Here is a 27,876-nt window from a genome sequence, read left to right as displayed (position 1 = left end):
TCTGCTATTTTAGTATATAAATTAAAAAATCAGAATGCGATCTTGGGAGTTAATAGACAAAACCAACCGAACAAATGAACAAAAAAAACCACCACATATGATTCCAGCATCATATAGAACCTTTAAATATAATAAATAAATAAATATATAATAATATTTATATAATATATTATATTATATATATAATATATATATAATATTATATAATATAATAATAATATATTAATAATAATAATATAATATAATATATAATATAATAAATATAATAAATAAATAAATAAATAAATATAATAAATAAATAAAAAGAGAGTATCGGTAAAATAAAAGTTGTTTAGATACATGATGATTGTCAGCTAAGAAGGAAGCCAATCAGTCATTCCATATAGCACTGCTTTTCTGAGCAAATAACTGAAAGAGACAAAATTTCCAACATTTTATTCAAAATTCTCCATCTAGGAGCAAAGACATATAACAATGTGCACACATGCTTTAATAACTTATTTCACTGTACAACTTGCATCCCAAACAATAGTACAATAAATGAGCCAAAGAAAATAATTAGCACTTAAATAATCTAGCAAGTAAATAGCACTGAATACGGGGTTCAATAAGGTGGTATCTGTACACTGTTTCATGACTGAGCCATAGCATCCCTCATCTGGTTGAGTGTGTGTCTAAAAATCAAGATGTCTACACCTTTCCTATTAGTGATGTGAAAGGCTGGTAGGACCTATGTTGGTTCTGGTTAAATTCGGTGGGCAAGGATGGAGGGGCTCTACCACTTTTCTCCCTTTCTTATACATATCTTTCCCTTTTATGTTACTTTCACAGTTTAAATAAAAATGTATTTTATGATTGCGTATATTGTCTCGTCAATGCTGTTTCAGCACAGAATTAGGTTAATTGGGTATATTATAGCTAGCACAATGGTCCAAACACAGGAAGGAAACAAAAGAAATTGACCACTTAGTTCTGCCAAAGTAGCACCTAGTAAAACAGCAGGTCAGTAAAGTTTCTCCTGCTAGTCCTTGTATGATGAAGGCAAAGAGACATGGCAACAACTCCAAAACATGGGCAGAAATGTAAGGAAGACGGTATTATTCGCAGTCTTGAAAAGAAATCTTACTAGTGAGTATTTTTCTATTCCATTTAATAATCTGAGTTATAATGATTACTAAATCAGAGCAAGACTATACAAGAGGAAAACAAGATAAAAATGAGTGACTAGGGAAATCTGAACTTCTTCCAAGTGATTACATTTTCCAAGGGGAAAAAAAAGGCACAGGAGGTACACATTTCAGTTTGGCTCAAAAATAATGAAAAGTAACTGGAAAAGTTGGCAATAACTATGGAAACATTAAAATCCAATTCTCTGTATTTTCTGTGACAGAGCTCAACAAACAAACAGAAAAAAAACACCCTGACTGTGATTCACCATCATCAGGACTATACACAGTGCCTGATGTTTCTACCCAGACTGAATCCTGAGGAGTACGTCTGCAAAGTAGGATCTTATAACTGATTTCAACAACACGTATGCTTGATCAATATTTTCTTTCTAAAACTTAATCTATGTTCAAGCTACCTTCCTTCTGTGGAGCTGAAAGAATCTAAATGCTCTGGTTTGTAGCTGATTGTAAAAGTAGTTCAGTAACCCCACATACCAAGGAACATCAAGAGATGGAAAGTCAACTAGTCTTATGCCTGTGAAAGCTAACTCAGATATCACTTTGATACTTGTAAACCATGTAAGTTTCAAAAAACAGCAGTTGTGGTCAAGTTTATATCCTACATCTTTAAAAGACAGCAATACTATTTATTATAATTGTAAACATAATAAGTCTGTCTCCGAAGACAGCACATCCAGGAAAAGGTGCATTTATTGTAACCGTGCACCTGACATCCCCTTACAAACTTTTTGTGACAACTGTAGTGTAACTAACTAACTGCCGTTGCTAAGTAGGGCTCTAGAGCATGACTGGAGGGAGTCTCCTTTCCCAACATCACCAACCTACGTTAGCAGCAATTATGATTGTGACGAAACATTCTTAACAGGTTACACATTTAAAACGTCATTAGAACATCTCGTTCTTGGACACTGGTATAGAAAGGTCTTCCAAAGATAAAGGAGTGGAGGCCTGGCTTAATTTTCTCAGCCAGAGCCATTATAATGTTAAGATCGCCCTCTGCTGTTAAATCAAGGTCTATCTTCAGGTTCCGAAGCGATTTAAAGGGCTTTTTCCCCTTCTGCCTACAAATAATGATACAAGAGAAATTATAAGATAGAAGAGGTCCAAAGGGTTCAAAATGAAAGCAATTAATGAAGGTTTTTCTTCCATGGAGGAGTCTGACTTACGTATCATCTTCTATATATTTTATTAGCGTCAAGGCTTTTCTGTGAAGGACGAGCAGAAACTGTGCAAGGAAAGTACTCCTGAGAGACAGACCGGGTTTCAAATGAAAGACCTGCAGGAAAATGAAGCATGCTCATAAATAATTTGCTCCCGTTCTGCTTATCCACAGCATGTTTCTGCTGACAGTGCCTGGCAGGTAACCCACGTTTGAGCAGCCCTCCCTAATGGTCTCCATGGATGGATACATCCTGGTGGACAGGAGGGGATGGACATACTGGAACGGCCTGACAGTTCTGCTTCCTCTTTTAAGAATGGACTCAAAATTGTCCTTCTACCTTAGACTACAGTCATATTTATTTTGTTATTAAAAATCATGATATAGGTTACTTCTGGTTGTGTTACTTAGCTCTGCCCATATCTTCAAATAAAACTGGAGCTCCTAGAGGTTGAACTGTGCTTTCACTATGGTTTTGAGATATTCATATTTTTCTATTTTGAGGGGTGGGGGGTGCATGGGTAGTGGTAGAACAATTTTATTTATGCTTGAGAAGCATGGAATTACATGACTTTGAATTATCCCTGAACTTTGCAACATGTCACAGATCACACAGACCTGGATCCAAAATTTCTAGTTAACCTCAGGATTATATTATTTCAAAGCTACATCCATGACAACTGTTTCCTGGCCTGATCCCTAGAGTGATATCATAACAAAGTCCCTCTATTTTAAGAAATAAGACCCATATAATCTAAAATTTTCTTTAAAATATAGATCTTTTACAAAGAAATGAGACAGTAAGGACGCTATCATCTAAGTAAGTCTTAAAGACATTTTTTGCTTAATTAAGGCAAATATACAACATTTGTACAAAACTTCCCTTCACTAAAAGAGAACATCCTTGGGTTATAAATTAGTGCTTAGAAGTTATTATTTGAACTGGGGGATGCTGCATCTTCAATTGTTAACATACAAACTACTTTCCACAAATAATTCAGCAGAAAAATAATTTTGACACTTTAGAAAAACCAGAGATAAAACTACAAAAGGAGCTAATTCTACAGGCATTGTGGGATATACTGGAACAGAACACATGTCATATCATTCACTCTGACAATCTCAGGTTTAATACTTACCTGATCCAGGAAGGCTTTCACAAGAGTGTCTCTATGTAAGACATCTTGAAAAATATTCCTACGAAGAAAACAGACCAAATGTTGACATGGCTTATACAAAGCTGTTTTCCACAACCTCTCATGCCAGCCAAACTGAATTATTCGAAATGGGATTATAAACATATTTATAAGAATTACATAAATAAATACAATAAAATACAATAAATAGATTTGGAAATACAATAAAATAGATTAATACACTCATTTTAACTCAAGTATACATTTATCTATTACTGGAGTCTGTCAGGCCACAATGTGATTATTTTCTTTTTAATAGTATAAGCAGTCCCAGGAAAGGTATGTACGTATCTATCAATGTATTTTAATACTTCACCTTATAAAGAATATTGAGAGCCTTAGGCAGTTGGTAAATGCAACTACCAATTCCTGTCATCGCAAAAACATAAAACAGCAACAAACATAAATATACGCCACTACTATCAAAAACCCAAACAAAATAAAAGGTTAACTTCATGTACTAATAACTCCTAATAAGCAGTTTTGGAAGAAAAAAAAAGAGGATGAATGTTAGGAAACATTCAAGTGGGAATAAGGAACACACACAGATGATTATCTCCAATGTCTTGCCCACTGGGTTTGCATCCACAAGTCCATCCTCTGGTGAGTAACATGAATCAGCTACCTAAGAAAACGTTAGCTACATCGGCAATGAGCAGAGTCAAAATTAAGTTCTAATTCACACTTGAGATAATGTTCATCTACCATACAACTTAAGATATTATGCTGCTAAGTCGCTTCAGTTGTGTCCGACTCTGTGCGACCCCAGAGACGGCAGCCCACCAGGCTCCCCCGTCCCTGGGATTCTCCAGGCAAGAACACGAGTGGGTTGCCATTTCCTTCTCCAATGCATGAAAGTGAAAAGTGAAAGTGAAGTCGCTCAGTCGTGTCCGACTCTTCGAGACCCCATGGACTGCAGCCTACCAGGCTCCTCCGTCCACGGGATTTTCCAGGCAAGAGTACTGGAGTGGGGTGCCATTGCCTTCTCCGTAAGATATTATAGGCACTTTAAAAAGACTGTCTATTTCCCAGGTCTCAACCCCTTTTGGTCTTTCTCTTCTTCCTTCCCTCTCCTTGCCTTCTCCAAGGAATTTACTGGGATACTAGGCTATACTCAAGTCAGAGGGTAACATAACATTTACTAAGGTAAACAATTTTTAACTAAAAAGAAAGAAAATAGTCGGGATCATCATATACCTGATCGAAGTACCAAGGAAAGAGATGTGTGTGCAGATGTAAATAGCAAAGTACCTAAAACTTCCTAGTTTTAGGGAATGGGTGTTCCCAACTACAGAAGAAGGAAACTCAGAAAACGGGGAAAAAAAAATCAGCATTTCACAATTACTGGCTGTTCAACTGGTGGCCAGTGGGAACTGACAGCACCCACTTTCTGGCTTTGGAGAGAGAATTTAGCTATTTAAGTCTAGTGTTCTGAACATATCTGCTTTATAATTTGATTGTCTTGGTCAAAAGGGAATTAGATGAAGCAAAGTTTCATAAAAAGAGTATTTTCAGTGACTGATTTTTCATGTTTAGGTAGTGAGTGGAATTATTTTTAAGAGTTAAAATTAAAAATATCTTAAAAATAAGTAATATTGCTTAAACTAAAAAGTAAAATATGTCCATAAAACATAAAAGTTAATAATACATCAATCTAGAGTCTGAAAATATTATCTTTGGATAATGTTATGTTTAGGAAATTTACTTAACAGCTGAAAACAAATTTTAAAAGTTCATGACATTATTTGTTATGATCAGGAAAACAAGAATAGGTGGCTCATCACAGTTTGTCAAATCAGCGAAGCCAACATAACTGGCTAAAATGAGTAAGACATATTAAAACCATACATGTATCTCCTCTAAAAAAAAATTCCAGAACTTTAGATAAAGTTCACTAAATTCCCCTCAAAGAGCTCTCCAGCAACCTACCAAAAAACCAGAAACAATGGACAGCCAGGAAAAGCTGGTTCTTAATGAAGCCATCTTTCCGTACCTAGAGACACATGAGACTGGGGATTCCTGGGACATGGTGTTCCTTTGCTATGCTTGTGGGCAACACCTGCTGTCTGACTAGTGGCGCTTCACAAGTCTGTTGCCTCAGCTCAAAATTTTTCTGTAAGACACAGGATAGGGTTTCTTGCTCCAATTTTACTGCTGCCTTATCCACTAAAACCTGGATTATTTACTAGTCAACATTTACTGAGCACATTCTATATGCCGGGTACAGAGAACCATGAGAGTATATGACAATTTATTTTCCTGATTTCAGAACACTAAGTGTTTTACAGTTCAGATTTCTTTTTTTTTCTTAATTGGGTCCACATTCAACATTTTATTATCATTACTTTTTCTGTTAATTTACCGATCATACCTTATGGTAAGAAATGAACACAACACAAGAGAATATAAAAGGATGCTCTATTACTGTATTTTCACAGTTTTGCTGTATTTTATATTTATATGTCAAGGGAAAAAAAAAGATACCATTCCCTCTTTGGTTTAGTTAATAAATAAGCTTCTTAATGACCTTTACACACTAGTCTATAAGCAATGGAAGGACCTGGGTCTGGGGCTGTCTGGTTGGCCACTATTAACCTTAACATCACTGATTCAATGGGCGTGAACTTGGGTGAACTCCAGGAGATGGTGAAGGACAGGGGAGGCTTGGCGTGCTGCAGTCCATGGGGTGGCAAAGAGTCGGACACGACTTGGCCACTGAACAACAACAAACCTTAGCACCTTGTAACTAGGGGCTCAATGTATATCTGTTAATTAAGTACTTAAGTACTTATTTTTAAGGACTAATCTAACTTATGGCAAACACAATCATACTAAAAAAAATAGACATTTAAGAAAAACAATGCTTGATTCACCACAGATTTCTTCTAGCATAATTAATATGTCTTCCCTTTTAAACACTGAATTGTTTGTTTCTACTCATAAAAGACAGTTTCCTAATGCTGCTTAATGACAACATCAGAAAGCAGGGCACGACGTACAAGTCCGGGGTAAAGCTTTCATCTGTGTAGATGAAGGTATCCTGAGCTACATCTTCTTCTGAAGTGGCTCGCCAGAACGCTGCCAGCTCTGATCGCATGTATCTACGCTGATTATAAATGTGTTCGTGACAGGGTGGCATCTGCTTGACGGTATTGACGTCCACATCTATGTGTGTGGTGGGGTAGGGCGCGTACATGACTTGCCGGAAGGGAAGCACAAAGCTTCCAGTTGAATCCTGTCAGAATGAAAAGAAAACCGTCTTTTACACTGAAAGATATGAAGATTATCTTTTAATTTAAAAAATTGGCTTTAACTTAGCAAACTCAGCTCTAGAAATTTATCCCAGAAAATGAATCATGGTTGTGTGTCACGTTTGAGTGGCGTGTGTGCTACAGCACTGGATTAAACAGTAAAACACCAGAAACACTCTGAGCGTCCAAAAAGAGAAATACATATTTATTCATTTAAAGAAATGAAAGTCGTTTATTGTTTAGCTGCTAAAAATTAAGTTGCCAATGTTTATGTGTTGATACTGAAAGATGTTCATAATATATTATGAAAAAAGGAGCTTAAAACATGAAGAGTATAATCTAATTTTCTGGGCTGGGGGAAGGGAAAGATATGAAAAAATTACAGAGGAAGAAAAAGACCAGAAAGATATAAGCCAAATATTAATAGGGGCTAGTCAATGGATTATGAGATTACAAGTGAGTTTTTATATTCTTGGTTATTCATGTTCTGTTAAGTATCAGTTGAATATTCATTTTTATAGTAAGTATACTTCTTTCCAGGTACAGTCAGTTGGGTAGTCAGTTGCCATATAACAAGTACCTACTGTTATAATATCAAAGTATGCTCTAAAAGGCTATACAATTTAAACTTGCATGGAAAATTCTTAAGAAACATGTTTTCATTAAATTATAGTTTCAAATTCTCTGCTATGCATTTGGTATAGGTTCCTTTAAGGGATAAAATTATACATTAAGTGAGATGATGCTGAGGAAATTAAAGTACTAAGTACCTCATTATGCCTTTGATAGGAGAAGTTCTAATTTTCAGATCTGTACATATCAAATAAAAAATGAGTTTCTCAAGTAGTTTCTGTATTTAAACAATATTATTCTGAGCTCAGAGCAAGCATATTATTGAAAATGTAAAAGCTGAATATAATTTTTACTTGCAACAATTTTTAGTATTTTTTTCTTTCATTTTACTATGCCTACATCCTCAAGAAAGCAATCACTCTGAAAGACTCAGACAATCATTAGGAAATCTACTTCTTCATATCTCTGATGATAATCAAAACATCAATAATGAATTCAATAAAGTGAATAAGGATTCCCCATAATTAATGAAAATAATTGTTAATTTATATTTATCTGTTTTGCTCCTTGAAAAGCAGACTCAAGTAAATAAAGAAAAAGTATAAAATAAATTTTTTCTTATATATACATACACACTGATAAATAGAAGCTGGTCAAATCCTATACAATTTTTCAAGACAGGAAGCAGCTTAACATTTCCTTTTCAGTAAATGAATGTGGTACATAAAACATCAAATGGTAACAAGAATTCAAATCTGTTCAGTAAATAAGAAATAGTCCCATTTTAGTTGTGTACACTGATTCAAGCACATATCAAAAAAAAAAAAAGATCCTGAGACCAGATAGGTGTGGGAAACCAAACAGAAACACCAAGAAAGCTATTCTGTGATGTTTTCCTGATACAAACTATAAATTTATAAGATATTCACTCCATCCTCAGACCTGTGAAAAGGAAGTCAAGCTCCTTACCATACAAACACGAGACACGTTAAATGCTAATGTTCAACATATATTTATAAAGAATCTCAAAGATGATTTTAAAAAAGTTTGTGTCACTTGTGATAAATGGAAACTGTACCTTTAGTAGGCCTTGTACAAAGAGCCCTGACTCATATTTAAATGATGATTCTGCTTCACACAATCTGGAGCATTTTCTCTCTGCTGGAGTCAGAAAAAGGCATAATGTTCTTACTATCTGTAAAATGAAAATATTTTAGCATTAAAATATGGATAAAAAGGCCAGTTTGCTTAGGAAAGAGACCTGAATAGAAATTTCAGGTGTTACTTTCAATAAAACCTATTCTGAAAAATAAGTATTTCTCAGTAACCTGGAATAGTCTGTGGGATATAACAGCTGTTGCTTAACCTAAGTATTCTGTGGCCAAATAAGCTTGGAAAATGTTAGTAAAGTTAACTGTATGGTATCTCAAAACCATTACCATTTGAATACACACTATGACTCTCTAGGTGACTGATACAATAAGCAGACTTTCTCAAACTTATTTTACCATGGAAACCTTATTCCTAATCTTATATGAGGAAATGATGACCTAATATAATTATTGATTATATATCCACCCAGCAATAATTTGGATGATAAAACTAAATGCAGTTAAATTAGGCAGAATTATATCTTCTGTTTAAAAGTTAGAGTTTAGAAACCTATCATTCTGACAAGATTTGGTGATAGATCTATTAGGAAAAAATAAAAAGCCATGTAACTATCTCAGAATTCAGGTTACATTCAGAATTTTTATATTAAAATAGTGGTTTTTAAATTAATGGTGGCAACCTTTTTCCCCTCAAATTAAAAAGATAAAAGAGAAGCTATTAAGCTAAAAGACGATGGTAGATAAGAAAAATGCAAAATACAGAACCCCAACCACTGAGGCTTTTTCTCCCCAAGAAGCAACTGGGAAGGTCTTAAGGAATCTGAAAGCTCTGCAGGACATGAACTGAAAGCTACCTTTTGGGGCAGCAGAAATAATAATAAGCCACTAGATATAATAACAGGTAAGTTAATCTGTCATAAATGGTTATACCAGAAATATAATCTTGGTAAATCAAGGGTTGGGTAAGTCTACAGGGAAGCTTATCACAGAAAAAAAATAATGAAATTATTTGTCAAGCAAATAATCATTCCTAACATACTTCTTGTGTAAAACCTGAAAAATCAGGTTTGCTTAAATTGATAAGATACATATACTTATCTCTTTCTAATTAGTGATCAGTGAAGAAAAGTACAAAATCCCTTAGTTTACTACCTAATGCTTGGAAAGGTTCATGAATTCTTTTTTAACTCATACAGCACTGAAGGAGGTGGTCACAAATGTTGCCATACAACCTCCAATGACCACTTAGTAGCAATAGGTTCCTAAAAGGAAAAGATTTAGAGGGAAAAGCAAGGTAATGAAATCACGATGAATGATGAGATTCCGTTTCCTTGGAATTAGTACCAAAAGAACATGGCCATCTTCATATACATTAACGATAACATCAGGAAATAGAAGACAAGTATTTTTAAAAACATCTGATTTTAAAATATTCTCAAAACCATTTATACAATACTGAGACTAGTATTTATAAATTATCATGATGAAATTGATAAATGACTTCCATTTCAGATAGTTTAAACTTATTTTTGCCATAAGGTGTCCCAGTAATTTGGTCAGATTACATTGCCTCCTAAAATTATAAGATCATCTTGACTGCAACCTAACCTTTAAATTACAATCCACATATGTTAGCAGCATTAAAAAATCAGATTATTTGCTGGATTACAAAATAAATTACCTTATTTACTTTCTCTGCACTGCTACCTACTACAACAGAGCAGCCACAAGTTTGCAGGTGTGAGCTGATAGCGCTGTGAATTGAAAAAGAAAGATTAAAAAAATGTTGACTGTAAAATAATTTCACAAACTAAAAAAAAAAGGCAAGTGAACTTCAAAAAACTCTAAATAGCTTTAAATGATGAACATCAAAGTTCTGATCATAATGCCATCTTTTATTTCTATAGTACTCTGCATTTTCCACCACTTGACTTTCACAGATTCTATCTGAACCTTAAAACAATGCAGTTAGTAAAATATCACAGTTTTACAGTGGAAGAAATTGAGGTACAAAGAGGTTAAAGTGGTTTGTTTAAAGTCAAATGGGGCTAAAAATAACCTCATGAATGGCTGACACTGAGCAGAATCAGGACTAAAGAGCTTCTGATTCAAGCCATGTAAGGCTTTGAGGTTAAACACATATCTTTAAGACCCCATCATGAACCTAAAGGAGAAGACTTGTAGACATAAAAGCAAGTACTTTATCCTTTCATTCCTCATTTTTTAAAACAAAATTTCATGATAATCTGTAATTGTAAAGAAACACTCAAGTAGAAGATGAGCTTATAAATGCAGGCAGAGCACTTGGGGACTAATATGCAGGCACTCAATAAACACTGGCCATTGTTATTATCATTTTTCTTAGAATAAATAAACAGACAATGTTAGCTATTTGCTATTATTATGTGCCCATATGTGCCATGCACTGTTTTAAATGCCTAATACGATTCATCTCACTGAATCTTACAACACTCCTATGAAGTAGGTAATATTATCCCATCTTACAGATGAGGAAATGCAGGCATGGAGAGCTCCTGCAGCTTGCTCAGGGTCACACAGCAGTGAGCCAGGAAGCCTGATTTTAGAGCCCACGTTCTAAAATCTACTGTAACAAGGAAAGCATCAGTACAAATACGAAAATTGTCTTTCCTAGGCCTAAGTGCGTCCATCTATAACACAACTTAATTAGAAAGGGTTCTTTGTTTCAGCTTTCATGAGAAGAAAAACAAGAAACCAGAACCAGACAAGGCTCTAAGAATTCTTATCTAAACACTATGGGAAACTCAGCTTCTTTAAATATTAAGAAGAGTCACATCAAATGTATCATAGGTAAATAACAAGTAAAGAAGCAACATAAAGCTAAGCAATAATTCAATCATGCATTGCTGACCCTAGAATAATCTAGTTAGGCATTCTCTTATTATTTTCTTCCTTCCCAATCTTGTCACAGGTGAGCATAAAATCTGCATCTGCTTCATCCAGCTTTTATGAAAAGAAACAAAATTCTTACTTGAGAAGAAAGCCTTCATGGCAACTGTCACCAATATCATCATCATTGAGAACTGTGTCAGCTATCTAAAACGCACCAAAAGGAAAAAAAGAATATTCTGGCTGTTAACAAAACGCTGAAATAACAATTTTAATACATAAGTTTTCTGAAGTCTAGGTTCAATGAGACACATTGCCCTCATTTCTGAGCATCACAAATCCCCATAAAACAATCTGTGTCACCAATATAAACTTGCAGAACAAGTGATGTGAAAGCTGGGGAGACAGGTTAAGTAACCATTTTTATAAGAGCTACTTCCTCTTCTGAGCTGTCACAATCAGGAAACAAATCTTAATTACAAAGTCAGGAAGCTGCTAAATTAGTTGCCTGAAGATTTCTCTTCACATCTATAGTGTGTAATTCCTAATGTCCTCAACAAATGGGTGATTAAGGAAATCACACTAGTGAAGATAGGGGAACGTCCACTAGAGCTATGATCTGTACACTGCTTTGTTACAAGAAGTACTGCACTGAACACTGATTGACTCTCTAAGGTCTGAAATTATCATACTTCTAGGAAATACAAGAGTGGAGAATTTAACTAAATTTATCATAACTGCTATTACTAACCAAAAGGTCTCTGCTTGGTCATTAAATTCAGAATTTTAAATGTGTTTGTTAAAGTGGCTCATAATTCATATGAATGATATGTATGATAAAAATTTGTACTACTAAAATTAGAACATTACTAATATATGTAGTAGTAATATAACTTAGGGGAATTAATAAACGGTACCATTGCTCCGATTTAACATGACAACTGAGAACTTACATCTATTTCTTCTGGAACACTGTGCGATTTCATAGATGAAAGCAGTTCCATTACAGGAATGACTTCTCCAGTAAGCATTGGAATAATACTCTGACCCTGCATAAAAAAGTAAAATGAGGTGAAGAAAATCACAAACTATAGGATGAAGTTGGCGATAACAAATCAAAAACTGAAAGCAGAGAATAACACCCTTTAACACATAAATACTTGATAATTTATTCAAACACTGGAGGAGGAAATAACAACCCCTTCCAGTATTCCTGCCTGGAAAATTCCATGGACAGAGGAGCCTGGTGGGCTACAGTCCATGGGGTCGCAAAGAGTAGGATATGACTGAGCAACTGAGCGCACACATTCAAACACAGCCTCAAACAGTGTCTACTCTGAAACCTTTCTATTTCTATAAGATTTATATGCTATTTAAAACTCCTTTTCATTCTTCCAGGAATGATTTTCTTTAGTCAGAATGGAATCATTGGTTTATCATTTACACACAATAATTAAATCACCACACCAAATTTAAAAAGAATCTCCTCTGTAATTTTATTGTGAGAAATAATCAAAGGTCATTGATGCATTTTATATTAAAAATGGGGAAAGACAAGCGTAAAAAGGCTTTAAAATTCTCAGTAGAAAACTCAGTAGTAAAGCTTGAGTCAATACTCAATCTCTATATTCATAATAAGGTATAATCTACCCAAATCAAAGTCGTAGCATGTATTTTTAAGAATCAACAAAGACGACAAGTTTCCTTTAGTGTTCTTTCAAGGTAATACTACGACTGCTTACATTTCAAAAATGTAGTTTTAAAATCTGCAGTTTATAGAAGGAAGTTGAAAACTCAATAGAGAACACCGCACGTGTGAAGCGCCTCAAGTATGGGTGGCTCCTGCATGCATTCATGGCCACTGTGACTCCCCAACATGTGTGGCCCATGCTGAAATCACAGACTTTTAAAGAGGCAGATGAAACTGTCATATGTCTATCAATTTTTAGCTAAACATGTTTTTAAAATCACGTATTAAGATCAATCTAAGAACAAAACTTATCCCCTCATTCACATTTCAGGAAATGATTATATTTAAACTGCTGCTGCTGCTGCTGCTAAGTTGTTTCAGTCGTGTCCGACTCTGTGCGACCCCATAGAAGGCAGCCCACCAGGCTCCGCCATCCCTGGGATTCTCCAGGCAAGAATACTGGAGTGGGTTACCATTTCCTTCTCCAATGCATGAAAGTGAAAAGTCAAAGTGAAGTCGCTCAGTCGTGTCCGATTCTTAGTGACCTCATGGACTGCAGCCTGCCAGCTCCTCCGTCCACGGGATTTTCCAGGCAAGAGTACTGGAGTGGGGTGCCATTGCCTTCTCCAATATTTAAACTCCTTACATTGAATTGAAGAAAGTAGGGAAAACCACTAGACTATTCAGATATGACCTAAATCAAATCCCTTACGATTATACAGTGGAAATAACAAATAGATTCAAGAGATTAGATCTGATAGACAGAGTGCCTGAAGAACTATGGATGGAGGTTCGTGACACTGTACAGGGAGGCAGTGATCAAGACCATCCTCAAGAAAAAGAAATGCAAAAAGGCAAAATGGTTGTCTGACGAGGCCTTACAAATAGCTGAGATAAGAAAAGCAAAAGGCAACGGAGAAAAGGAAAGATATACCCATTTGAATGCAGCATTCCAAGGAATAGCAAGGAGAGATAAGAAGACTTTCCTAAGTGATCAATGCAAAGAAATAGAGGACAACAAGAGAATGGGAAAGACTAGATACCTCTTCAAGAAAATTAGAGATACCAAGGGAACATTTCATGCAAAGATGGCCACAATAAACAGAACAGTATGGACCTAATAGAAGCAGAAGATATTAAGAAGAGGTGGCAAGAATACACAGAAGAACTAAAAAGATCTTCAACATGAAGATCTTTTTTGTACAGTTTGCCTCTTCTTAATATCTTTTGCTTCTATTAGGTCCATACTGTTCTGTTTATTGTGGCCATCTTTGCATGAAATGTTCCCTTGGTATCTCTAATTTTCTTGAAGAGGTATCTAGTCTTTCCCATGGTGATGGAGTTCCAGTTGAGCTACTTCAACTCCTAAAAGATGATGCTGTGAGTGCTGCACTCGATATGCGAGCAACTTTGGAAAACTCAGCAGTGGCCACAGGACTAGAAAAGGTCAGTTTTCATTCCAATCCCAAAGAAATGCAATGCCAAAGAATGTTCAAACTATTGCACAATTACGCATCTCACATGCTAGCAAAGCAATGCTCACAACATTCTCCAAGCCAGGCTTCAACAGTACATGAACCATGAACTGCCAGATGTTCAAGCTGGATTTAGAAAAGGCAGAGGAACCAGAGATCAAATGGCCACCATCCATTGGATCATAGAAAAAGCAAGAGAGTTCCAGAAAAATATCTACTTCTGCTTCACTGACCATGCCAAAGCCTCTGACTGTGTGGATCACAACAAACTGTGGTAAGTCTCAAAGAGACAGGAATATCAGACCACCTGACCTGCCTCCTGAGAAATTTGTATGTGGGTCAAGAAGCAACAGTTAGAACTGTACATGGAACAGCAGACTGGTTCCAACTCAGGAAAGGAGTACATCAAGACTGTATATTGTCACCCTGCTTATTTAACTTATATGCAGAGTACATCATGCAAAATGACGGGCTGGATGAAGCACAAGCTTGAATCAAGATTGCCGGGAGAAATATCAATAACTTCAGATACAGAAATAACACCATCCTTATGGCAGAAAGCGAAGAAGAACTAAAGAACCTCTTGATGAAAGTGAAAGAGAGTGAAAAAGTTGGCTTAAAACTCAACATTCAGAAAACTAAGATCATGGCATCCGGTCCCATCACTTCATGGTAAACAGATGGGGAAACAATGGAAATAGTGACAGACTTTATTTTCTTGGGCTTCCAAATCACTGCAGATGGTGACTGCAGCCATGAAATTAAAAGATGCTTGTTCCTTGGAAGAAAAGTTATGACCAACCTAACAACATATTAAAAAGCAGAGACATCACTTTGCACACAAAGGTTGGTCTAGTCAAAGCTATGGTTTTTCCAGTAGTCATGTACGGAGGTGAGAGTTAGACTATAAAGAAAGCTGAGCGTCAAAGAACTGATGCTTTTGACCTGTGGTGTTGGAGAAGACTCTTGAGAGCTCCTTGGACTGCAAGGAGATCCAACCAGCCCATCCTAAAGGAAATCAGTCCTGAATATTCATTGGAAGGACTGATGTTGAAGCTGAAACTCCAATGCTTTGGCCAACTGATATGAAGAGATGACTCACTGGAAAAGATCCTCATGCTGGGAAAGATTGAAGGCAGGAGAAAGGGGACGACAGAGGATGAGATGGTTGGATGGCATCACCGACTCGATGGACATGAGTTTGAGCAAGCTCTGGGAGTTAGTGCTGGATGGCATGCTGCAGTCCGTGGGGTCGCAAAGAGTCAGACATGACTGAGCAACTAAACTGAACTCAAACTCCTTACATGCATATTTGAAGTAGAAACTCTGCATTCCTAGGACCAGTCCTTTTCTTCAGTGACTTAACTTAGTTTTCAGAGCCCCATATCATGTTAAGTTGCTTTAGAATTTAAATGTGATGCTGCCTCTGGAAATGGTATCCTAAGGCATAGGCCCCCTTGTATCTCTCAGGATGTTTTATTATTAAAAAAAATTTGATCCTGTAGTAACCTATGAATACAAAACCTTCATTGTTTTTGCTTTTTAATTTTTTAAATGTCAGTTTATAATTACAACTATCAATACATGGAATTCAAAGACTAATGATTGAAGTTGTGTTAAATTTGCTTCCTTGTAAAACAATTTTACCATATGACAGCTACAAGCAACTAAAACTAGCATGATTAAACTTGTTTTAGACTATATATCATCATCAAACAGTATTTATTGCTCAAAATAAAGTCACTGCAACCACATGATGTGGGATTTGCAAGAACTCAATTATCAGGCAACTCCTTTTCAGAAAGGATAATTATGGGAGAATACCGTCCCTTTGGGGCTCCCTTGAGAGAATCCACCTGCAATGCAGGAGACCCCGGTTCAATTCCTGGGTTGGGATTATGCCCTGGAGAAGGGACAGGCTACCCACTCGAGTCTTCTTGGGCTTCCCTTGTGGCTTAGACGGTAAAAAACTCTCCTGCAATGCGGGAGACCTGGGTTTGATCCCTGGGTTGGGAAGATCTCCTGCAGGAGGGCAAGGCAACCCACTCTCGTGCCTGGAGAATCCCCATGGACAGAGGAGCCTGGCAGGCTACAGTCCATGGGGTCACAAAGAGTGGGACATGACTGAGCAACTAAACACATACCTTCCCTTTCAGTTCAGTCCAGTCGCTCAGTCGTGTCCGACTCTTTTCGACCCCATGGTGTAGGCATATATACTATTTATACACAGCATCTCAGACATTTATCATCATAAGCAAATGGAGATCCTCACTGAAGCTTAACAATAACAAATACTAGATGGCTGACCACAGAAGAGGCTCTAAAATGTCTTGAATTTCTCAGCAGGAAAGCAGTTCCCCTTTAAAAACCTCCTGTTTATTCAAGTATGTGTGTGCTTAGTCACTCAGTCGTGTCCCACTCTTTGTGACCCCATGGACTGTAGCCTGCCAGGCTCCTCTGTCCATGGGGATTCTTTAGGCAAGAATACTGGAGTGGGTTGTCATGCCCTCCTCCAGGGGATCTTCCCAACCCAGGGATCGAACTCAGTTTTCCCACACTGCAGGTGGATTCTTTACTGTCTGAGCCACCAGGGAAGCCCAAGTATAATTTCCTCCTGACACAGAAAGGGGAGGATAACATTTTTAAGAAGAGAGCTTAAAAGAGAAATAAACTGTAACGTTAATAGCTGTTAACTTTATAAGCACAGACTTCTGGTTTGAAAAACCCCCAGAAAACGTAGAATTTTACTGGGTTCTAAATTTCATTATGTTGACATAACTCTACTAGTTCCTCCATAACCAGAAGGTACATCTAGAGGTTGGTGAAAGTCCTGGGCACACTTCTTACTGCCTAGCAAGGAAAGCCGGGCTTCTGTGAGTAAAGGGAAATATTTTCTTGTTAAGTCTTAGACCTTTCTCCGTATATGCTTCCTTCTGACTTTTGTAAATATTATTTACAAAAGTACAAATATATAAATTTTGTAAAGATCATTTTATAGCATTTTGTATTTGCCTTATATTCCTATATCCTGACAAATTTCTAGAAAAAGCGATTGTTTAAAATACTGTTTGTCTCAGGCATCCCAAAGAGAACCAGAGAGAAGGCTTGTTTACACTGGAGTTTCCAGAGGAGCAATGAGGGTGGCCAGAGACCCAGAGGCGATGAGAGTAAAAGCAGAGAACGGTTTCTCTGTGGGGGGATCTCCCTTCAGAAAATCTCTGCCCTGGGTTGTAAAAAAGGCTTTGTAATTAGTTTCCATGAGGGAAGCCATACCCTTGCAATCATGCTTCTCAAACCCTGGTGCCTGCTCCCCAAGGATGTTCAAAGCCATGGGATAAACATGGCATGTTTTCTTGGAGACTTGATACCACGAGAAGCCAGGATGGTAAGAAGGTAAGGAATACTAGTGGCAAACTGTAATATTAAAACAAATAGATATATCACGGAATAAAATGTAAACGGCATGAGGTTTAAATTGAGAAAGGAGCATTGACATAGACATACACTATTGTGTGTAAAATAGGTAAGTAGTGGGAAGCTGCTGCGTTAATACGGGGAGCCTACCCTGGTGCTCTGTGACGACCTAGAAGGGTGCATTGGGGTGGGGATAGGATATATATACATACATATATATAAACTTTTGCCTGATTCATGTTGTTGTTCGGCAGAGACTGCTACAAGACTGTAAATCAATTATCCTCCAATAAAAAAAAATTGCGAGAGTTTTAAAGCTACAAATGAGACTTCAAAGAAATATCATGTCTAGATCTGTGTGTGTACTCCCAGATATGTTAGGGGTACTCACTCTCCTGCTACAACTACTTCTGTAGAAATGCTTAAGAAGCAATACCTTAAAAAAAATAATATACAGCACTTAAAATTTTTACTATGTGCAACTTGTCTAAAACTTATCCTACGCAAATGGAAAAAAGGTAGCAAAATATTAATTTGTAGATTCAGTTCTTATTATCGTTCATTTAACTCTTCAGGTCTAAGATATGGAAGTTTTCATCCAGTTTATTCCATTTATCTCCATGAAGGTTCTGTTTGCGTTCAGGCTCGCTCTGTCAAACTAATAATGTCTGCAGGGAATCCTCTCAACCCAGGGATTGAACCTGGGTCTCCTGCATTGCAGGCAGACTCTTTGCCATCTGAGCCAGCAGGGCAGTTTAACAGAAGCGCCCCTTAGCTTTACGCAGCCCTTAGTGGTGGGTCTGGCCGTGTCCGGGGATGAGAAATCTGCGCCTTACCTGATCTTCCATTCTCTCTGTGCCTTCCAAGACGATTTTCTGGACATTTTCTTGCCTCTCCTGAGCAAGAGAAAATTCATTAAAATTAATAAACCACAACCTTTAGATACTTGTTCATTTTCCACAATACAGTTAAACGGCAGACATCTTCCTGGGTAATTTAGTTCATGGGAAAATACTTTCCACTTTAGGGTCCAAAAAAGAGGGGTGGGTGGGAAGCACCCAACAAATCCATGCTCTCATAGACAATATGAAATAAAATAACACCCTTTTTGTTGGCAGTTAAAAATATAATTTGACAGAAAAACAGTCAGTGTAACTAACATCTGCAAAGTTTCACAAAAGAAACTAATGATTTGTACTTTTCAAACTGGATAAGATCAAGATGAATCTAGGGAATACCGAGCTAGATTTTAAATGATTTTTATAAACGTGAGCATTAAGGAGGTACGCCTGCAAACATACTTAAAAAAAAAAAAACTCTTTTAAAAGATATTACTTTCCCCTACTATCTGGCAAAAGCCTTACAAAAATCAGTAATGCTTTAGTGGATTTCCATGTTACTATGAAACTAAGCAGAAAGAATGAAATCTGTTCTTCTCATGTGCCAGAATTACAGTATATGGAAATATAAATATCACTGTTTATTAAACTATAGGATTTAGGTGATAACAATAATTTCCTCTAGCTCAAGTTACAAAATCGAAAGGAATATTTTCTGAATACCATTTGGTCCAACTTCTTCATTTTAAAAATTTGCGAACTTGGCAAAGAACTTAAAGGGGCCAAAGGTTATACAGGCAAAGGCTTATGAAACAATTGTCCTGAGCTGCTTATACTATACACAGTAAGTGAAAGACAGGGTCATGCAACGCAAAAATAAGCTTTCAGAGTCAAATACTTCGCAAGACAAATCCAGACTCTGAAGCTTATGTTTCTTAATTTCTCTAAGCTTTGGTTTTCTGTTTACAATGTGGAGCTATCATCTCCTACCTTCCAGGGTTAAAAGACCACAAATACCAGCCTAGATTGATTTGTACCTAATATGGTAGAAGCAGATAATAGCTCCTGTTTGAAGTTAACTGTACATAATTTCTAAAAATTAGATATAAGTGTGCGTGCGTGCCCACTCAGTTGTGTCTGATTCTTTGTGACCTCATGGACTGTAGCCTGAGAGGCTCCTCTGAACATGGAATTTGCCAGGAATACTGGAGTGGGTTGCCATTTCCTTCTCCAGGAGATCCTCCCCAACCAGGATTGAATCCAGTCTCTTGTATTGGCAGGCGGATTCTTACCACTGAGCCACCTGGGAAGCCAGATATAAATGTAGTGGAAGGTAAACTGTCAGTGGCTAGGTTAGCATGCTTAATAAGTTCCAAACCCACTCACCTTGTGCATCCATATCCTCCCTTTCCGGATAATGTGAGTTAATCTATCCACACACACTCTGTGAAGTGGGAGGTAGAAGCTCAGCTCTGTCTGGGGAAGTATAATCGATAGTCCATAGGTGCTTCTATCCCCATTCCAGTTTCCGTCGAAGATTAATGAAACAATAATTACTCCTTTCTCAGATAAGACAAAGAACTTCACGTCTATTGCCCCACTCTCTGCATTTCGAAGGATTTCTCCGTTGAGGGTATGGTTGGCAAGAAAAGTTATTTCTCCGTCGCTGAGAAGTACCTGTTCTGTCTTTGGAGCCCAGATGTGCCTTACTCTGGGACCAAGAATATTGTCCCAGTAAGCGAAGGTCGCTGCTAATAAAGGGGATTCACCACTTAAAGCAATCTCTGTCTTGGCAACAGCTGGAGATGGTGGTGGACAGAGGGTCGACATCACTGCATCCCAACTGTCACATTATCTGAAAGCTCCAGGGATATCTGGACAATGACATACAAAACCAGTGATCAAGTTCAGTGATTTTTAAGTCATCCATCAAAAACGCAATTGTTGGTATTGATATCTACATGCGTGCACATACTCAGTCATGTCCGTCTCTTTGTGATCCCATGGACTGCAGCCCACTAGGCTCCTCTGTCCATGGGATTCTCCAGGGAAGAATACTGGAGCGGGTTGCCATTTCCTCCTCCAGGGGATCTTCCCAACCCAGGGATCAAACTCACATCTCCTGCATTGGTAGGCAGATTCTTTAACATTGAGCCACCTGGGAAGCCCACTGATATATATACACTACTGTGTTTAAAATGGATAACTAATAAGGACCTGCTGTATAACACGGGAAACTCTTCTCAATACTCTGCAATGACCTATCTGGGAAAATAACGTGAAGAGTGGATATATGCATGTGCTGTACAACAGAAACACAACACTGTAAATCAACTATACTTCAATAAAAATTAAAAACAAACAAACAAAAATGTGCACTCTAAGGTGTAAAAATAAAAAATTCTTAAATGATTTAGACATATGTGGTTTTCTCCTCTCCAGTCAAAAATTTTTTAATAAATATTTTTTAATAAATATTATAGTATTTTTTTTAATAAATATTTTTTAATAAATATTTTTTAATAAATATTATAGTATTTTTTTTAATAAATATTATAGTATTTATATAAATATTATATAAAGACTATAACTATTATATACTAAACCTCACTGTTTCTAAATAGCCAGACTATTTGCAATTCTAATATGATTGGCTATTTGGTTCCTGAACCATAGGAATTAAAGAGAAGCCAATTGGGAAAGGGAGGGCTCACCTAGAGACCATGGCCCCTGCTCTGGGCTGAACTGTGTCCTTCCCCACCCCAAATAGATGTTCAAGTCCTAACCCCCTGTGATCTTATTTAGAAATAAGTGTAATCAAGTTAGGATGAGGTGATATTGGATCAGGATGGTTCTAATACAATGGCTGATGTCCTGACAAGGAGAGAAAGCTTTGGAGACAAGCAGACAGAAACAGGGCCATGAGAAGATGAAGATAAACTGGAGTGATGTGGCTCCAAGCCAAGGTATGTGTGCTGGTAACTACCAGAAGCTAAACAGAGGCAAAGAGAGAGTCTTTCCTGGAGTATTTAGAGGAGCATGCCTCTGCCAACCACTTATTTTGGGCTTCTAGCTTTCAGAATTGAGACAGGATACATTTTTACATCACCCAGTTTGTGGTACTTTGTTACGGCAGTCCATACCTGGCAGTAGAAAGCCTTAAAAGCTGCTAAGAAGTCGGGGGTGGGAGGGGGGAGAGAAAAGAAAGACAAAAGATTGTAAGACCACAACAATCTGGAACCATATGAGAAAATGAGGCAACATGATGCACACGATTATTCTCAACATATTCTTTGGGCATCAAGGGTATTAAAGCCAAATACAGGTGTTTAAAATGAGGTTAAGTATATTTAATATGCTATTTAAGAAATAGGAAATATATTTAATATGCTGTTCAAGAAAGCAGTATGGCATTTTATCATTACAAAGAAGCTTCTATACTAAATGGCTGAAATAAAAAAGCTTTAATTATTTAAAACATGTAGAGGACTAAATGGTTGGATAGGCCCTTTCAATCTACTGAGAAACAGAGAAGAGTGAACTGCCCAAGGTCACTGAGCCGAACTAGAATCCAGGTCTCTTTGACATCTTGCTGCTGCTGCCAAGTCACTTCAGTCATGTCTGACTCTGTGCAACTCCACAGACGGCAGCCCACCAGGCTCCCCTGTCCCTGGGATTCTCCAGGCAAGAACACTGGAGTGGGGTGCCATTGCCTTCTCCAATGCATGAAAGTGAAAAGTGAAAGTGAAGTCGCTCAGTCGTGTCCCACTCTTTGCGACCCCAGGGACTGCAGCCCACCAGGCTCCTCCGTCCATGGGATTTTCCAGGCAAGAGTACTGGAGTGGGGTGCCATTGCCTTCTCCAATGCATGAAAGTGAAAAGTGAAAGTGAAGTTGCTCAGTCTTGTCCAACTCCTTGTGACCCCATGGACTGTAGCCTACCAGGCTCCTCCGTCCATGGGGTTCTCCTGGCAAGAGTACTGGAGTGGGGTGCCATTTTTACATCTAAACCCATTCCAATGAATCACTCTACCACATGAATCTACCAATGAATCCACTCATACCACATTCAATGAGGTATGAATGCAAAATGAATCATTCCTGCCTAATACTAAAATTGAATACCTATGCGTATTCAGTGACAATTTCATTTAGGCAAGTCTAAAATTGTGGAATCTATTCATTATAATGGTAAAGGATAGTAGTTAATAGGTGAGCTATGATACATCTATCTTTGCCTGTATGATTGCTTTAGAAATAACATTTGATCTATAACTAAATTCATGTCAAAGTAAACCATTTTACTTAAAATAAAGAACTTTATCTACACCTTGTCAGGAGAGCTCAGAGACTAAGGAAAAGCAAAAAATAAAATACTCTAATTTTAGAGTGTTGTATGAGCACTTTTATCATGATGTCAAGAATGGATATACAGCGTTTGGCAAAATGCCTTACTGTAAGTATGTGCAGAAATGGTTTAACACAAAGACGGTTCTTGTGTATTTTTTATTTTAGAAATTCATTTAGGAAATATTCACAGTTTTAAATGTGCTGTCTCGATTTAATAGACTTTAGAGACTACACTAAGTATAAGTTGTATAGCTTGCTTAAAATATCCACTGTTGGGACTTCCCTGGTGGTTCAGTGGTTAGGATACCACGCTCCCAATGCAGGGAGTGTGAGTTCAATCCCTGGTCAGGGAACTAAGATCCTGCAGCCCACATGACTCAGTTGGAAAAAAAAAAAAATCCATTGTTACAGATACAAGTTAAATACTTTACAATGACAGAATACAGGAATATAATATGAATAGAAAATGTAATGATGCTAAGATAATTAATAACAGCAAACTTTAGAGGCCAAGGAGATGCATTAAGTAAACACATACCCATATCAGTATACTGTAACATATTCTTTTGTTCTTTCTTTTTGGATAAAAAAGGTGAATAATCATAAAGGTAATACTGCCACTCAAACATTTCAGCATTGTATTGAAAATAAAAGACACTTCTTAAGTGGAATTGAACCCTGGAACAAAATCTGGTTAGATTATAGCACAACCTTTTACCTAATTGTGAAAACTGTTCTATTATAGGCTACTAACTATGTTCAAAGGAGAAGGCAACGGCAACCTACTCCAGTACTCTTGCCTGGAAAATCCCATGGACGGAGGAGCCTGGTGGGCTACAGTCCATGGGGTCGCTAAGAGTCGGACACGACTGAGCGACTTCCCTTTCACTTTTCACTTTCATGCATTGGAGAAGGAAACGGCAACCCATTCCAGTGTTCTTGCCTGGAGAATCCCAGGGATGGGGGAGCCTGGTGGGCTGCCGTCTATGGGGTCGCACAGAGTCAGACTGACGCGACTTGGCAGCAGCAGCAGCAGCAGCAGCAACTATGTTCAATTTTACTGCTAGTATCATCAGAAAGAAAATAAAGGATGAAGATTATGTTGAATTGTTTAACTTTAAATCCTACTAGAAGAAATAACTTAAGAAATTAAAGTCACAGAGAAGTATAGTTAAGAGAGCCGTAAAATGAATGTACTAACAGTTAAAGTCATCATCTTTGGCAAAGAAAATCCATATATACAGAAATGGCTCAAAATCAAGAGTCTTTCATCAATATATCTTTTTACATGTAGTGCTGGCTACACCAGACAGTTATGAAACAAGAGTTTTGAGGTAAGCCAGGATCCAAATTGGGTGACACAGTGGCTTGCCACACTCCTGTAAACAAACAACAGGGTTCATGAGGGTGTACCCAATATACTTGCTGAAAATAACCCAACACATGCAGACATAAAGATTAATTACCACACGTTACAACTGTTAGCACAGGGGAAGTTTTAAAGTTTTGCTTTTTTTAAACCTCTGCTAAAAATCAGTCATCTCTTCTCTGATTGATATTTAGAAAGTTGGTTGGCCCTTCGGCACCCCACTCCAGTACTCTTGCCTGGAAAATCCCATGGGCAGAGGAGCCTGGTAGGCTGCAGTCTATGGGGTTGCGAAGAGTCAGACACGACTGAGCGACTTCACTTTTACTTTTCAATTTCATGCATTGGAGAAGGAAATGGCAACCCACTCCAGTGTTCTTGCCTGGAGAATCCCAGGGACAGAGGAGCCTGGTGGGCTGCCGTCTATGGGGTCGCACAGAGTTGGACAAGACTGAAGCGACTTAGCAGCAGCAACAGCAGCTGTTGTAAATAAGAACTCAACCATCATTAGACCCACATTTCTCATAACCATGCTTTCTGTTTATTACCTCCCAATCCTAAAAGAGGGGGCTTCCTTGGTCATTCAGACTGTAAAGCATCTGCCTGCAATGCGGGAGACCTGGGTTCGATCCCTGGGGCGGGAAGATGCCCTGGAGAAGGAAATGGCAACCCACTCCAATACCCTTGCCAGGAAAATACCATGGATGGAAGAGCCTAGTAGTCTACAGTCCACGGGGTCACAAAGAGTCGGACATGACTGAGTGACTTCACAATCCTAAGAGAGGGCTTCCCAGATGGCGAGGTGCTAAAGAATCTGTCTGGCAATGCAGGAGACTCAAGAGACTTGGGTTCAATCCCTGGGTTGGAAAGACTCCCTGCAGGGAGAAATGGCAACCCACTCCAGTATTCTAGTCTGGTAAATTCCATGGAGAGAGGAGCCTGGCGGGCTATATAGTACATGGGTCACAGTGTCAGACACAACTGAGTGACGGAATGCGCGCGCATGCGCGCGCGCGCACACACACACACACACACACACACAGCCCTAAGAGAAGCAGGGTCCTAATAAAATAGCCCTACTTCCAAAATAGGACCTGCCCGGACAGATTTTATTGACACTAAACTCCCTGTAATGACAGATAAAAAAGACTTTGCAACACTTTCCACGACTCAGAGGTGTAGTTCACCATAGCCCTATCTGACCATCTCTCAGAGCTCCAGTTTCTCAAATAGGCAGGCTAACCCACTACTCCCTAGAATTACTTAATTAAAACAGAGCCCAAGGGCAGTCTTGAAAAATAGGAGTCTTTGGTTTTTTCTCTGAAAATTAATTTGGATTGCTAACAGAGCCAGAAAAAACAAAACAAAACAAAAAACAAAAAACAAAAAAATGACACTATTTTATTAACTTTATAAGGTGGGGGGAAAAAACCCTTTAGCTCCTGTGTAATTGTCCCCTGCTGGCCTAGTGCACAATCCATCACCTACTTCTCTTGTTTTTATTTCATAGAGTACATTCATCATGATGTTAGTTTCCAACCGATTCAGGGCTTTCCTAGACTGACAAGGTGCCAGCAATACTATCTGTGTCACATAACACCATTGTATTTCAAGTATTCTGACTCCAGGCTATTAATTTCCCATACATTACATTCCTGCTTCTGTGACGTTCGAATCGTGTTAAAAGTTTTCCAACGTCTAAGATCATCAGTAAGATATAACAGTATTTGCCAAGCTCTTTGTACAAATTAAAATAACAGATGGATTGACCCCCTTTGCTTTGGATCACAAGATGAGAATAGTCTGAATCGGAATTTATCCATTGGCCACAGTCAGACTGTTTTCACTAAAGCCTAACAATCTCCATTGTTTCGGAAAGGGCCACCTCTCTGGGGCAAGTGCATGACCTCCCAGTCTCCTGAATACAGAAGCCTGGTGGAGATCACCAGGGCCAGACACTGTGTGGTCAAAGCAGACGCGTTAATCACGGCACTTCTTTCTGAAACTGATGCCATCAGTCAAGTGATGCCCAAATCATAATGGTCACTTCCTTTAAGTCTGTGCAATCTCGGAGAAGAGAAGTAAACAGGTCATGAACCACAGAACGGGAGCAAAACCCAGTCTAGAACTGCTGCATCAAATTCCAGGGCATCAGCAATCCTTAGCAACCTCGAAACCGAGACAATTCTGTAAGCCAGTAGTTTGATCCCAGCCCACCCCATCCCGCTTCTTCCTCTCTCGGACCCCGACTCGGTCCGGAGCAGCCGCGCGCCGCCAGCTCTCTGGCCTTCCCCGGGCCAGGCCTCTTGGTGCCCGAGGCTCCTTCCCCTGGAGCCCGCGGCACAGGGATCCGACGGATCGATCTCTTCGGATCTCACGCCAGGACCTCGGGAATGAGCCAGCTCGGGGACTGCGGGCGGGAAAGCAGAAAAGGAGACGGAACCCTATGACCCTATCTCTGCGCCCCGGCTGCCGGAAAGTCCGGGGCCCGGATGCAGGCAACTCCACTAGTCGCCGGGCTGGAAAACCCGATGCCCGCTTTCGGTCAGGGGAGAAAGGGGTAAAGAGAAGACCCGCGGAGCCGAGCCCTGGGGAGAGCCTCCGCCGCCGCCCTTGCCCGATCCCCGCAACCGAAGCCCAAACGGCCACCTACACGCCGGCTTCTCACTCACCCACTAGCCACCGCCTGCTGCTTCGCCGTCGCAGCCGCCGCGGGCAAATGGACCGCAACCGCAGCCCCGCCCCCGTAGCTCTGGCCCCGCCCCTGCCCCGCCCCCGTGAGCGTCGCGTTCCCGAACTGGCTTCACGCCACGGTCGTTTCTCGCCTTGTACTCTTCTTCTGTTTAAATGTTTTCCGATCTTTGCTCGTTCACCCTCCGCGAATATAGTGAGAGCAAAGGGAGGAGAGAAAGGGCGGGGAAAACTAAACCACACACTTCCTAAACACCAGTCCTCTCTGGGCCCCGCCCCCGTAAGGAAGGAACCGGGCAGCAGGGATGGTTGACGCATTAAGCGCCATCTTCCACGCGGGCGGAACAAGTTGCAGCAGTAGCATTTCCTCGTGGGACGCCGTAGGTACGTCTTGGCGTTTTCGAAATACGATTACGTAAACGCAGGAGGCCGGCGAGAGGAGGGGCGGGGCCTTCTTGTTCTATCCCCTTTGCTCAAAAACGGGCTCCGTAAAGTTAGTGTAAGGAGTTAGCAGCGAAGATTTTATAGTTTACCCAGTGGGCTGCCGGGCCCCCAGAAAGTAAAGTCGAATTGATGGCTGTGAATTGTTTTGTTTGTGTTTGGCAGGTAGCGGGCGTTCAACAAGTACTTGATGAATGAGTGGATTTCTTTTATTTATGACACAATTCTGTGTACTGTAACTTCACCCCAAGTGTCCTTAGGC

At 38.8% G+C, this 27,876-nt stretch overlaps 1 protein-coding gene across 2 annotated transcripts; it reads right to left on the bottom strand.

Annotated features, from left to right (window-relative positions):
• Positions 1–420: 420 nt before the first annotated feature.
• On the bottom strand, positions 421–27,199 carry C9orf72 (C9orf72-SMCR8 complex subunit). 2 transcript variants are annotated; one of them, XM_005209884.5, is made up of 11 exons: positions 27,155–27,199; positions 20,154–20,641; positions 18,765–18,824; positions 12,303–12,398; positions 11,492–11,556; positions 10,163–10,235; positions 8,448–8,564; positions 6,545–6,780; positions 3,489–3,546; positions 2,357–2,466; positions 421–2,251 (listed from the first exon to the last, which is right to left on the bottom strand). In XM_005209884.5, exons 2-11 carry the CDS (start codon positions 20,595–20,597, stop codon positions 2,065–2,067), a joined length of 1,446 nt encoding a protein of 481 aa, XP_005209941.1. In that variant the 5' UTR covers positions 20,598–20,641; positions 27,155–27,199; the 3' UTR covers positions 421–2,064.
• Between the last annotated feature and the right edge of the window lie 677 nt (positions 27,200–27,876).

Source organism: Bos taurus, chromosome 8 (assembly GCF_002263795.3).
Source record: "Bos taurus isolate L1 Dominette 01449 registration number 42190680 breed Hereford chromosome 8, ARS-UCD2.0, whole genome shotgun sequence".
NCBI classification, from domain to species: Eukaryota; Metazoa; Chordata; class Mammalia; order Artiodactyla; family Bovidae; genus Bos; species Bos taurus.
Note: the sequence above shows the minus strand (reverse complement) of the source record. Positions and strands in the feature narration are given on the sequence as shown.

Bases quoted from the DNA above. Each gene is read 5' to 3' on its own strand.
- C9orf72 (XM_005209884.5), bottom strand. From the start codon at position 20,597: ATGTCGACCCTCTGTCCACCACCATCTCCAGCTGTTGCCAAGACAGAG. The intron at 6,781-8,447 runs GTACAGTTTCCA...TCATTCTGACAG, and splicing joins TTGTACAAGGCCTACTAAAG to GATTCAACTGGAAGCTTTGT. The intron at 2,252-2,356 runs GTAAGTCAGACT...CATTATTTGTAG, and splicing joins AAATATATAGAAGATGATAC to GCAGAAGGGGAAAAAGCCCT.